General features: G+C 43.5%; 1 protein-coding gene across 2 annotated transcripts in view; it reads left to right on the forward strand.

The window, feature by feature from the left end:
• arl15a (ADP-ribosylation factor-like 15a) overlaps positions 1-13,681 on the forward strand; it is a 90,916-nt gene that overhangs the window by 16,541 nt on the left and 60,694 nt on the right. For both annotated transcript variants that reach the window (XM_010876971.5, XM_010876972.5), the window contains exons 2-3: positions 11,365-11,509; positions 12,998-13,057. In XM_010876971.5, the coding sequence (XP_010875273.2) occupies positions 11,365-11,509; positions 12,998-13,057 (205 nt within the window). The remainder of the gene's footprint in view (positions 1-11,364; positions 11,510-12,997; positions 13,058-13,681) is intronic.

Raw genomic sequence — 13,681 nt, forward strand, 5'->3', positions numbered from 1 at the left:
CCTTCAAAAGGGGGCCCCTCCGGCTTTGATCCTCTGTACCGGTACAGAAAAAACATCTTTTGGGCCGACATTGCATGTCAGAAAACATTTTTTGTCGGCGTATGCTAATACCACCAAGCTAATAACCCTTCAGCAATTACAACGTTTATATTCCTTAATGGAACCTGCATGAATGCTCCCTCTCCCAACTCCTCCTCTCCTCCCTCCTTCTCTGGCCCCTTATCTACCCCTCTCTCCCCCATGGAGCAAGGTGCAGCTGCCTGGAGGAGTAGAGGAGAGCAGGAGAGGAGAGTGGCCTCCTCGTAATCATCATCTTCTTCCTACTCTTCCGACTCCTCTCCGACTAACGGTCTCCTCTCTAACCGAGGTTCTGAAATGTGCGGATAGATGAATGTGCAGTCATTTTTGAGGTTCTCTCTACTCCATTTCATGTTGTTCCTGTCCACATGCTTGACCTCCATGACCTCTTCTCCTTTACATCCAGAGTTGGGGAGTAACGGATTACAGAAAAACAGTAACTTTAATCCGTAAAATTACTAACTAAAACATTGTAATTGGATTACAGATACTTTTGAAAAACAGTGATTACTTTTGGATTACTTCAATTGAAAAATAATATTTGCCTAAATAATTCTGACACTTTGCATGTTACATTTTTTATATAATGGTTTAAAAACATAGTTATTTGAACCAAAATAACAATAGCGCTCCTCAGTTGTTGGGTGTGATCATCATGCGCACAAAAGTGGGCGCGCGTAACCGGATTAGTGACCGATGAAGCGCTAGTTTTATTGGTAAAAACAGTGTATCTACGATAATGTAAGCCTAACCATATAAAATGTGATTTAGTTATCCACTCGACGCATCTTTCTCAGAAAAATTATAGGCTATAGGCCTACCTGGTGTTATATATTTTTCAAGTTTCATGGTCTATTTGTCAAATGCACCGAACAATACAGCCAGGAAGAGTTTAGAAGATTCGGCAACTATTTGTTTTATAGCTGTAACATGGTGCTACCTTCAAGATAAAACATTATAAGGAATTTATAAAGAAATTTGAGGAGAACATGTGTTGGGAAGCACTTTGCCAAAGATTGATGATTTGCATTTGACGCAGCAACATCAACTCCGTCCATACAGGTAGGCCATGTGGTCCTGCTTTTGCTTTGCATCTCAGAAATGTGTGGTTATCATTGGCTGCTGACCACATTGAATTTAAGCTAAGAGTGCAGGTCTATAATAACAAATGTATTTATTTCATTTGCGTTTTGAAAATCCATCGCTGGTGGCCCTAAAAATCACAGGTTACGTTCACGCGGGTAAAATGTGCAAATGTGCTTTTCCGTGCCTGGGGCTTTTGCAATGTTTTGACAACATTTGTGGTTGTGGAGCAAAACATCAGACTACTGCAGATTTAATGTACGCAAGTATATCCAAATTCCATTTTTGGTCAGCTATGTAAACTCTAACATTGATTGATCCCTCAAAATGTGTTCAATTGGTTATAGGCTATTCCTATTTGTTTTCTAATGCCTCTTAATACTAAAGTAATCTAAAAGTAATTCAAAGTAATCGGATTAAGTTACTGAGTTTGAGAAATCAAAAAGTTACGGTACTGATTACAAATGTGGACAGGTAACTTGTAACTGTAATGGATTACATTTAAAATGTAACCTACCCAACCCTGCCCACATCATATTGAAAACAACACTTCTCATCACTCGATAGTGAGACTACCCATGTTTCCTTTGTATTTCTGTTGAGTTAATTGATAACATCAGAAGATTATGTTATGTGAGTTATGCATGTGTGTAAGCTGTGTGTGTGTGTGTGTGTGTGTCTTCATCGAGATTTAAGGCACTCAGATTAACGCTAGGAAAGAACAACCAATGAGAGTTGAGGGAGAAAGAGACAATGAGTTAGAGTTGGGCTTCCGGGAGAGGGCGTTGTTGACCCCCCTGAGCAGTGTGGAGAGGAGGTTCTGCCCGTGGTGATGCTGGCAGGAAGCTACACTCTTGGATCACTCCCCGGTTCTCCTTGGATGAACTCTCCTTCTCTCTGCCTTGTCAACAGACACAGTCAGTGAAGAGGAGAACCTTTGTGGAGAGCAGGGCCTTGCCGATCATGCAGTTCACGTTGTGAGGTCTGGTCTTCTTGGGAGGGGAGAGGAGACGGCCTTGGACCAGGGTGAGGAGACGGTCTTGGACCAGGTTGAGGAGACGGTCTTGGACCAGGGTGAGGAGACGGTCTTGGACCATGGAGAGGAGATGGTTGTCTCCTCTCCCTGGTCCAAGGCTGTCTCCTCTCCGTGATCCAAGGCTGTCTCATCTCCCTGGTCCAAGGCTGTCACATCTCCCTGGTCCAAGGCCTCCTCATCTCCCTGGTCCAAGACTGTGTCCTCTCCCTGATCCAAGGCTGTCTCTTCTCCCTGGTCCAATGCCGTCTCCTCTACTTGGTCCAAGGCCGTCTCCTCTACTTGGTCCAAGGCTGTCTCCTCTCCTTGTAATTACTGTAGACTAAATAATCATTATGACCAGTATTCCCTGCCCTATCCATTTCTAAAATGTATGGTATCTTTAATCAGACAGCTAGTCATATATCTAAACCTATCCTAAACCAGACAGCTAGTCTTATATCTAAACCTATCCTTAACCAGACAGCTAGTCTTATATCTAAACCTATCCTTAACCAGACAGCTAGTCTTATATCTAAACCTATCCTTAACCAGACAGCTAGTCCTATATCTAACCTTATCCTTAACCAGATAGCTAGTCTTATATCTATCCTTAACCAAATCATGTTATAACTAACCTTAACCAGACCGCTAATGTTATACCTAAACTTAACCATGTTATACTTAACCTAACCTTAACCAGACAGCTAAAGTTATACCTAAACCTAAACTTTTCAAGACAGCTTAGCTAAGCCTAACACTAACCTTAAACAGATAGGTCATTTTAAGCCTAACCCTGACCTCAACCAGACGGCTAATTTGACTCTGTGGCTGTTTAAACCATGCACTATACAAAATACATGCAGTGCTGCAAGTTTAAAAGTGGGTGGAGCCGAGATCCTTGACAGTTCCAATTGGCCCAGTTTGTGGTGTGTGTGAGTGGCCAGGCCGAGGCTGTCCGTCTCCAGATGGTACTGGGAACACAGACAATGGCCCAGCTAGAGCAGTAGTAGGACTCCTCAATAGAGCTGTCTAGACTGGACCCTCCCCCCAGCATGCTGACACACACACACACACACACACACACAGACACCCACAGACAGACACACACGAACACAGACAGGACACACACACACACACTCAGACAGTCAGACACACACAGACACACACACACTCAGACAGACAGACATTCAGACAGACACACACAGATAGACAGATCTGGTCAAATTAGTATTGGCCAGGTTTATAGTAATGTTCCAGCATTCCTGACACTGCCACTGAGATTTAAAGCACAGCTGACCTACACCCACACACGTGCACACACACCCACACACGTGCACACACACACACACACACACACACACAGACACACGCACACACACAGACACATGCACACACAGACACACACTACACGCATGCACATATGCACGTACATACGCACACACATGCCTGCACACACGTGCACACATGCACACAAACACACACACACACAGACAGGAGTTTCAGAGATGACCCATACTCACTGTTACAACTAAGACACAAACACATAAACACAAACATACACACACATACAAAGACACATGCACACACACAGGCTCACACATGTGTATGCACACTTACATGCACACATGCAACATGCACAGACACACGCAAAACACAGGCAGGCATGGACTGACACAAAAACACTCACATGTGCGCAGGACCGTTTAGGAGGCCGTTACAATGTGTAAGGGGTACAGGAGATTTGAGGGTGGGGGAGCAAGTTTGAGGGGCGTAGTAGGATTTTGGAAGTGTGGAGGTCTGAGGGGTGGAGGAGGAGGTTTGAATGGTCTGGGTCTAGGGGAGGTAGAGATCCTACAGTCAGGCTGGCAGCTGAAGGAACCAAGGAACCCCTATCTAAAACAATGGTGAAGGAACCAAGGTACCCTGTCTAGAATAATGATGAAGGAACCAAGGAACCCTGTCTAGAATAATGGTGAAGAAACCAAGGTACCCCTATCTAAAACAATGGTGAAGGAACCAAGGTACCCTGTCTAGAATAATGGTGAAGGAACCAAGGTACCCTGTCTAGAACAGCGGTGAAGGAACCAAGGTACCCTGTCTAGAACAATGGTGAAGAAACCAAGGTACCCTGTCTAGAACAGTGGTAAAGGAACCAAGGTACCCTGTCTAGAACAATGGTGAAGGAACCAAGGTACCCTGTCTAGAACAGTGGTGAAGGAACCAAGGTACCCTGTCTAGAACAATGGTGAAGGAACCAAGGTACCCTGTCTAGAACAGTGGTGAAGGAACCAAGGTACCCTGTCTAGAACAATGGTGAAGGAACCAAGGTACCCTGTCTAGAACAGTGGTGAAGGAACCAAAGTACCCTGTCTAGAACAGTGGCTGTGTCACAGTTTGCTTAATCTCCTGTGATGAAGCTGAAGTTTTTGTGGGGTGATGGAGGAGGGGCCAGGGGCGGTATATTGTCCTGTCTGCTCCTTTTTAGGTTAAGAGGAGAAGGGGCAAGGAGAGGTAAAAAGGAGGTGGGGAAGTGGAGAGGTGAAGAGGAGCTGGGGTGAAGGGAGGAGGGTGAACATAGGGTTGGGGGTGATGGGAGTAGGGGGGAGGGTAACCCGATCGTCCCGACCCCAGTGGGACTTGCCCCTCCTGACAGACACCCCGTTCATTCTCAGCACAAATGTTTTTCCAAGGCTGCCCCTTTGGCTCTTTGATCTGCCCTCCTTTCAGACCCCGGGTCACAGCCACCATGTTGGACCTGGGGCACAGGAGTGTATGGAGGTTATCCTGGTTGTCTTTTGTAATTTTGTCCAGCGGCTTCTGCTGTCTGGAAACGTTCTGTCTCAGTGTTCATATGTAACAAGCTGGCCTGTCACCTTGGGTTTTCTAGATATACAGTGAAATAAATGTCTACGCTAGGGCTTTTCAGGGCTTCCAGCTAATGAAGAGATGTCAATGTCTGCTTGGAAAGCTAGGGGGTGCTGTCGCTTCACTCAGTGCCACACCTAAGTCAGCCCAGACTCCTAAAAGCCACAGCGCTGGGTTGATTTGATCAACTTCTGATAGACGACGGGTTTCTGAGGACCAGGGCACCAACACACATATAGACAGACAGATAGATAGTTAGACAGATAGAAGAAACAGACAGACAGATAGATAGTTAGACATATAGAAGAAACAGACAGACAGATAGATAGTTAGACAGATAGAAGAAACAGACAGACAGATAGATAGATAAATAGTTAAACAGATAGATGAAACAGACACAGATAGATAGTTAGACAGATAGAAAAAAACAGACAGATAGACTGACTGACAGACAGACAGGAACACTGATGGCTGGACGGAGAAACAAACAGACAGACAGATAGACAGATAGGCAATCAAATAGTTAAACAGACAGACAGACAGATCGAGATGTTGTACAGTAAAGGAACCCAACCTACATTACGACAACATTGTGTGTGTGTGTGTGTGCGCCTTGGGGGGGCTGTCTACGTCAGTCAGGGTTTTAATAGTGCTACAAATCTTGTGTTTCATCAGTCAGTTCAAACATTGTCACAGTCTGCATTCCAAATGCCACCCTTCTCCCTGCTGCGTCACATTTGACCAGGCTCTGCAAGGTTAGGGGACCATGGACCCGGGGTGTGTGTTCACTGGCAAACACTTGCCTTCATCTACCAATGAAATTGCTACCTCAGGACCTGGAGCAACAATCTTAAATTTACTCACCTACCATATCGCCCTTCATTAACTCTGATGAACAACATTCTGGAGCAGTGTGTGTGTGTGTTCGTGTGTTCCTGTCTGCGCGTGAGCATGCATGTGTGTGTGTGTGCACGTGTGTCTCTGTGGGTGTGTGTGCGCGCGCGTGTGTCTGTTTGTGTGTGTGTTGGGTTGTCATGATACAGCTATGGCAGGAAAACAAAACAACAACTTGTGTCCCCTGAGGGGGTAATCTGGTTGGCGTAGGAACAGCTGATGATGTCACGTTACACCAGCCCGTTGGCACAGGGTGGGTGTTTAGCCTGTGTTATGCCTGTGTTATGCCTGTGTTATGCCTGTGTTATGGCGCTGTTATGATTGTGTTATGCCTGTGTTATGCTCTATTATGACTGTGGTAAGACATTGTTTCGATTGTGTTATGGCTCTGTTATGACTGTGTTATGTCTGTGTTATGCTCTATTATGACTGTGGTAAGACATTGTTTCGATTGTGTTATGGCTCTGTTATGACTGTGTTATGACAGTGCTTTGAATTTGTTATGCTTGTGTTATGATAGTGTCAATAATGTGTCATCTCTGTGCTACGACTCTATTATGACTGTTATATTTGTGTTATATCTGTGTTACAGTTGTGTTCTGACTGTGAGCTGTGTGTATAACACATCTACCTGTTACTCCAAACCTAACATCTAATGCCTAAACTTAAACCTAAATTTAACCTCAAGTAAGATTAAGCTTCATGTCCAAACATTAATATTCAGACACTCATATTCAAGCAGTCATATTCAGAGACTCATATCTAGTGACTCACATCCAAACCCTCATGACCGGAGATTCATGTCCAAACCCTCATGACTTGAGAATCATATCCAAACACTCAAAGAGTACGTGCACTCATCCTAACCCTAACCAACTCAACCCCTAAAACCCCATTATAAACCTAACCATTATCCTCAACCCCTAAAGCCCCATTATAACCCTAACCATTACCCTCAACTCAACCCCTAAAACCCCATTATAACCCTAACCATTACCCTCAACTCAACCCCCAAAGCCCCATTATAACCCTAACCATTACCCTCAACTCAACCCCCAAAGCCCCATTATAACCCTAACCATTACCCTCAACTCAACCCCCAAAGCCCCATTATAACCCTAACCATTACCCTCAACTCAACCCCCAAAGCCCCATTATAACCCTAACCATTACCCTCAACTCAACCCCCAAAACCCCATTATAAACCTAACCTTAACTCCAAACCTAAAAAAGCAAATCATAAGTGAAGAGCGGCAAAATATCCTCACCAGTCATGATTTACCATGCCAATTATAGTGAAGATGTCTGGGCCTCACAAGTATAGTATTATAGTAGCACGCACACACACACACACACACACACCTCTCCTGGGTCCCCACAACAGTGAGGTAACGTCTCGCCGGGCCTTTCAGGGGAAACCCGCACGTCCCAAATGACACCCTGTTCCCTGGGTAGTGCCCTGCTGTAGACCTGGGCCCACAGAAGACGGGGAGCCACTGGGGACAAAGCCGTCTCCCAATCTATTAAGAGGCAGCCCATCAATTATCCAGCACAGAGTTGGGCTGACTGCTATACCGTTTAGAGAGAGGCATTGGCAAGGTTTTCCCCCATTGCCAGAAGGCTGTACCGTACATCAAAGCCTTAAACAAGAAGGAACAGAAGCTGACCGTCCAGCCTGTGTGTGTGTGTCTGTCTATGTGTGTCTGTCTGTCTACGTGTGTCTGTGTATCTGTCTATGTGTGTGTGTGTGTGTGTGTGTGTGTGTGTGTGTGCGTGCGTCTGTGTATGTGAGTGTGTGTACGTGCGTGTCTGTGTGTGTGTGTAGTATTAGTTTCATGGTACTACATGGTGTGTTCATATCCTATCATATGTTGCGCAAAGCCACAGGAAGTCCCAGGTGTACTTTCTCAACCAGAGGAGTTGGCAGAGATTGCTGATGTGCTTATTAGTCTCTTGGTTACCCAGTCAGTGATTGTAGCTGGGCTTTTCGCAGAAATCGTCACCCTTCATTTTCCGGAAACAGACACCCTGCGATTTGTGACCGTAAATGTTTATGTAAAGTCTGAAATCATATAAGACCTTTGGTCTCACACCTTTAGTAAGATTTTGTAACTAAAGGTATTTAGGTTAAATTTAAATGGTTGATTTTCTCAGAGAGTGATTTTTTGTATTATTTTTCAGAGAATTATTTTTCTCTGTTTGCATTGGTTTGAGTCGATCTTGTAACCAAGATTTTGCCATTTTGTCCCACTCTCCTTTGCAGAAGAGTTTAAATTGTGAGGGGATCTTCCACAGCCTTTTAGGTCAGTCCACATATTTTCTATAATATTGAGGTCTGGCCTCTGACTGGGCCATTCCAGTACATTGATCTTCTTTGGTAGCTTTTGGCTGTGCTCTATGGATCATTGTTGTGCTAACAGTTGAACTTCTTCAACTAAAGCTTTCTGGCAGAGGGCAGCAGGGTTTGTGCCAAAATATGTTGATATTTGTAGCTGTTTATTGTACCCTCTATTCTGACCAGAGCCCATGTCCCTCCTGAAGAGAAGCAGCCCCATAGCTTGTGGCTTGATAGAAGACTGTGGACTTTGGGTGCTGAGTTATGTTACCTTTGCACAAATCAAATATTTTGGAAGGAATTTTGGAGAAACATTCTGATCTTTGCAGTGTACTGGTAGTGCCCGCTTGACTCCACTTCTTCATAATGGCCTTTACAGTGTTCTATGATATGTAAAATACCTTAAAAATGCAGTTATATCGCTCTCCTGATGGGGTCCTTACTTTTGTTAGCTTCTTGTTGGCCATGGTTATCTCTGCACTATGCAAGCGGGTAACCTTGAAGGGAATCTTGAATTCTCATCACTGTGAGTATGTGCGAGGGAGAACCATGCATTACAATTGCTTTTATTTGGTTTTCATCCGTTTCATCAGGCACTGTGTTTAATGTCTCTCTTTTCCGTTTCAGGAAGATTTCAGTGTTCAGATGCAAACACACTGTGTTGATTACCACAAAGACCTTCTGGCTTATATAATAAAGCTTTGTGTGTACGAATCATATTTTCATCTGTAAGAAGAAGTTATCAGGCAACAGCTCATCAAATATACTCCAAGCGGCAAAACATGTACAGTGTTCCAAGAACAATGTTTAAAATGAATATGATGACTCATCATTGATGAACTTTCATAACAGCAGCAACGTTTTTGAACTGGTGCCAATAAAAGAAAGGCAAGCTCTGAAGTACACTTCAACAATATTTATTTATTTGCTCTTTCTAGTGTTTCAATTTTCTAGATGCACAGCCCTGTTTCCAATGATGTTGGGACGCTGTGTAAAACGTAAAGAAAAACAGAATGCAATGATGTGAAAAAAATGTAAACCCTATATTCAGAGAATATAACAGAAAATAGTACAAAGACAACATATCAAATGTTCAAACTCAGAAATTCTATTGTTTCTTGGGAAATACATGCTCACTTTGAATTTGATGTCAGCAACATGTTTCAAAAAAGCTGGGATGGTGGCACCAAAAGACTGGAAACATTGTGTAATACTAAAAAACTAAACCTGGTGGAACTTCACGGAACTAATTAGGTCCATTGGCAACGGCCGGTAACATGAGTGGGTATTAAAAGGTCATTCCAGAGAGGATGGGCGTGTCAGAAATGAGGATGGGAGGAGTTCTTCACTGTTAAAGACTGCATAAGTAAATAGTGCCACAATTCATGAATAACAGAGTTTGGGGATCTCATAATCTATGGTACACAATATCATTAAAAGATTCAGAGAATTTGGAGTAATCTCTGTACGCAAGGGACAAGGCCGAAAACCAATATTGGATGGCCGTGATCTTTGGGCCCTCAGGTGACACTGCATTAAAAACAGAGATGATTCTGTAGTGGACATCACTGCATGGGCCCAGGAACACTTCCCAAAACCATTGTCTGTGAACACAGTATGTTGCTGCATCCACAAATGCAAGTTAAAACTACCAAGCAAAGGAAACAACATACATAAACAATATCCCGATATACCAGTGCCTTCTCTGGGCCCGAGCTCATTTTGGATGGACTGAGGCGAAGTGGAAAACTGTCCTGTGGTCTGGCGAAGATTTTTTTAGGTAATCATGTATGCCGTGTCTTCCAGGCTAAAGAGGAGAACCATCCGGAACCATCCGGCTTGTAATCAGCCCACAGTTCAAAAGCCAGCATCTGTGATGGTATGGGGGTGTATTAGTGCACATGGTATGGGTGACTTGCACATCTGTGAAGGCAACATTAATGCTGAATAATATATACAGGTTTTAGAGCAACATATACTGCCGTCCAGACCTTTTTCAGGGAAGGCCTTGATTATTTGACAATGCCAAAACACATTCTGCACATATTTCAACAACATGGCTCCATAGTAAGAGTCCGGGTGCTAAACTGGCCTGCCTGCAGTCCAGACCTGTCCCCTATTGACGAAATGTGGTACAATATGAAATGAAAAATTTCAGAACTACAACATTTGGTCTCCTCAGTTCCCAAATGCTTACAGAGTATTATTAAAAGAAGAGGTGATGCCACAGAGTGGTTTTTACAGATGTGTAGGGTAGGAAGTAGTTGCCGGAGGCACAGAGACTCTCAAAGAGGTAACAACATAAGTAACGTACAAACCAACTTTGTCTACGAACAAGCAATTACCGACAGGGTCTTGGAGGAACAGACTGCACTAAATACACAGGAAAAAATTAGCAAACAGGACACAGGTGAGTACAAACTGATGAATAGAGCCCGGGGGGGAGGATAGGAAGACAGGGCCAAATTAGGACATACCAAAACAAGGACTGGATCCCAGATCCCATTAGGCTTTGATCATTACATTGGTAAACATGCCCTTGTCCCACCTTTTCTGAAATGTGTTTTTACAAAAACAATGACATTTCAAGAAAACTTTTGATATGTTGTCTTTGTACTATTTTCAATCAAATATAGGGATTCATGAGCTGCACGTTTTATATATATATATATATATATATATATACTGTCAGGTTTGTCCAGAGTGAAGGACATCCCTTCAGAAAGCACAGTGAAATGGAATAGTCCCCTACCCTGCCATGGCCTAATGTAAAGCTACAGTAATACAGATGTTCCTTTAGTGTGACAGTGAGTCAGTTTATTATTTAAAGTCTGAGCCTGTTACAGTAATAATGATGGTCCTTTAGTGTGACAGTGAGTCAGTTTATTATTTAAAGTCTGAGCCTGTTACAGTAATAATGATGGTCCTTTAGTGTGACAGTGAGTCAGTTTATTCTGTAAAGTCAGAGCCTGTTACAGTAATAAAGATGGTCCTCTAGTGTTACAGTGAGTCAGTTTATTATGTAAAGTCAGAGCCTGTTACAGTAATAAAGAGCCTGTTACATGTGTGCGCATGTATGTGTGTATGTGTTTAGTGTTTCCGGGCGCTGTGCTGTAAAGGACCCCCCCCACCCAGAACAGAGTATGATCTCGTCTGCATCGGGCTGAGTGGCGCTGGGAAGAGCAGCCTTTTGGAACGGCTATGTAATGAATCCAGCGACGGCATCAGTCCGACAACAGGTAAATCCTCCCTCTCTTCCTCATAAGGGAGGCATTGCGTTCTTCACCTGAACCAATAGGGAGAAATGGACAGAAAGCCCTGTCTTTTAAGGAAAGTAAAAAAGGCTCCTGGAATGTCCATCGCCTCCTTGCCCTCGTCATCCACTGTTCCCATCCCTCTCCTCACTACTACTCCGTTCTCCTATTCCTGCATCTCCCCTCTGTCCTCTTCAGTGCTCCTGACCCTCTGGGAGAGGGCTGTGTTTCTCTCCTCGCTGTGCCAACAGACCAGTGTGTTTCCCAGAGAGCCTACATGTTCGTCACTCAGCGACACCTCATCATCAAAGCGCACGGCTAAACAGAAAGACATCCCCGGTGTGCTGACTACTGCTGGTGTGGAAAGGGAATACACACCTGTTCTGTTGGGTCGTTAGCACCTACAATAAAGCCATTAATTACCTGCGCGGGGAGTCGTCCTGGCTGCCCTTCTGAAGAGAGGGATAAAATGAAGTTGTCATATAGGACTGTCTTCCAGGAGCTATAGACTCCTGGAAGACAGACAGACAGACCGGCGGACAGACAGACAGACAGAAACACAGGCAGACAGGCGGACTAGCAGACAGACTAGCAGGCTGGCAGACAGACAGACAGACTAGCAGACAGACAGACAGACGCACCGACAGACAGACAGAATAGCAGACAGACAGTATAGGAGACGGACGAGCAGGCGGACAGACAGACCGACAGTATTAGCCTCTCTTGTACAACACTGGTACTGTCAATTTCCTGGGAGAGTATTCATGACGAAGGATCTTCTCAGCAATGTTGAGCGTTGCATTGAGGGTTTAGGGCCATGTGGTTTGAGCTGTTGATAATCAAGAGCACACAGCTCAGCCCTCCTACAGCCACTCCCCCTCCCATGTGTGAAAGCTTGGCAGGATGTATGGAGAAGGCTTCCAAGATAAATCATTTGAAATATATTTTGTATTCACTTTTCTTTCTTTGGTTTAGTCGGGGCATTACTATCTTTCCCGGTAACGACCGGCTATTAGCAACAACACAAAATGCACAAGCCAAACCACCCTTCTCTGTTGTGCTAACCCCGGTGAAATTATGGCAAAAACTGTTTTATGTTGTTAAATCAATGTGTTTGTGGTTTTGAAATGACTTGCTAAACATTGTGTTGGAACATTGTGTTGGAACATTCTTGGAATTCTTAACAAAACATTATTTTCAAGGGATTTTCATAAGGAAGACCACACACCAGACGCTTAATACTTTTAATTCCAGACCCTTCTAGAAATGTATTGGATTTCCACTGACCTGGTGCCAGTTACAAAAATGTCATCCAGTTGGGTCTAAAAAACACTGTTTTCCTCGAATCACCTGAGTGTGTTTACCATAATGTATTTACACTAAATATGACATATTGCTTTTCACAGTAAATAGTAAAAATGATTACTAATTAGTCTGACCCTGTATGTCTCTCTCTCCTCTCTCTTGTTTCAGGCTTCTGTATTAAAGCAGTGCCGTTTCCAAATGCCATCTTGAATGTTAAGGAACTCGGAGGTAATGTTAAAAAAATAATTTTACTAAGAATGGCAGCTACAGTGACAGTGTGTTTATTCCCAACTTTAGTCATAAGGAAGTAAAATTCCAGAAGCCTATTGCAGATTTTCCAGGATACCTTAAGAAGAATGCACTTATTGTAAGTCGCTGTGGATAAGAGCATCTGATAAATGACTAAAATGTAAATGTAATCTAACACCATGATAAGACCATCACAACACTATTACAACAACAGGACACTATCACAACACCATGGTAATACAATCACAACACCATAATAATACCATCACAAAACCATAATAATATTATCACAACACCAGGATAACACCATCACAGCACCATGATAATACCATCATAACACCATAATAATATTATCACAACACCATGATATTATTATCACAACACCATGATAACACCATCACAACACCATAGTATTATCACAACACCATGATAACACCATGATAACACCTTGATAATACCATCACAGCACCATGACAAGATTATGACAACACCAATGATAACACCTTCACAACACCATGATAATACCATCACAACACCTTGATATCACCATCACAACACCATGATAATACCATCACAACACCATGACTAAAGTATCACAACACC

The sequence above is a fragment of the Esox lucius genome, chromosome 13 (genome assembly GCF_011004845.1).
Source record: "Esox lucius isolate fEsoLuc1 chromosome 13, fEsoLuc1.pri, whole genome shotgun sequence".
Lineage (NCBI taxonomy): Eukaryota > Metazoa > Chordata > Actinopteri > Esociformes > Esocidae > Esox > Esox lucius.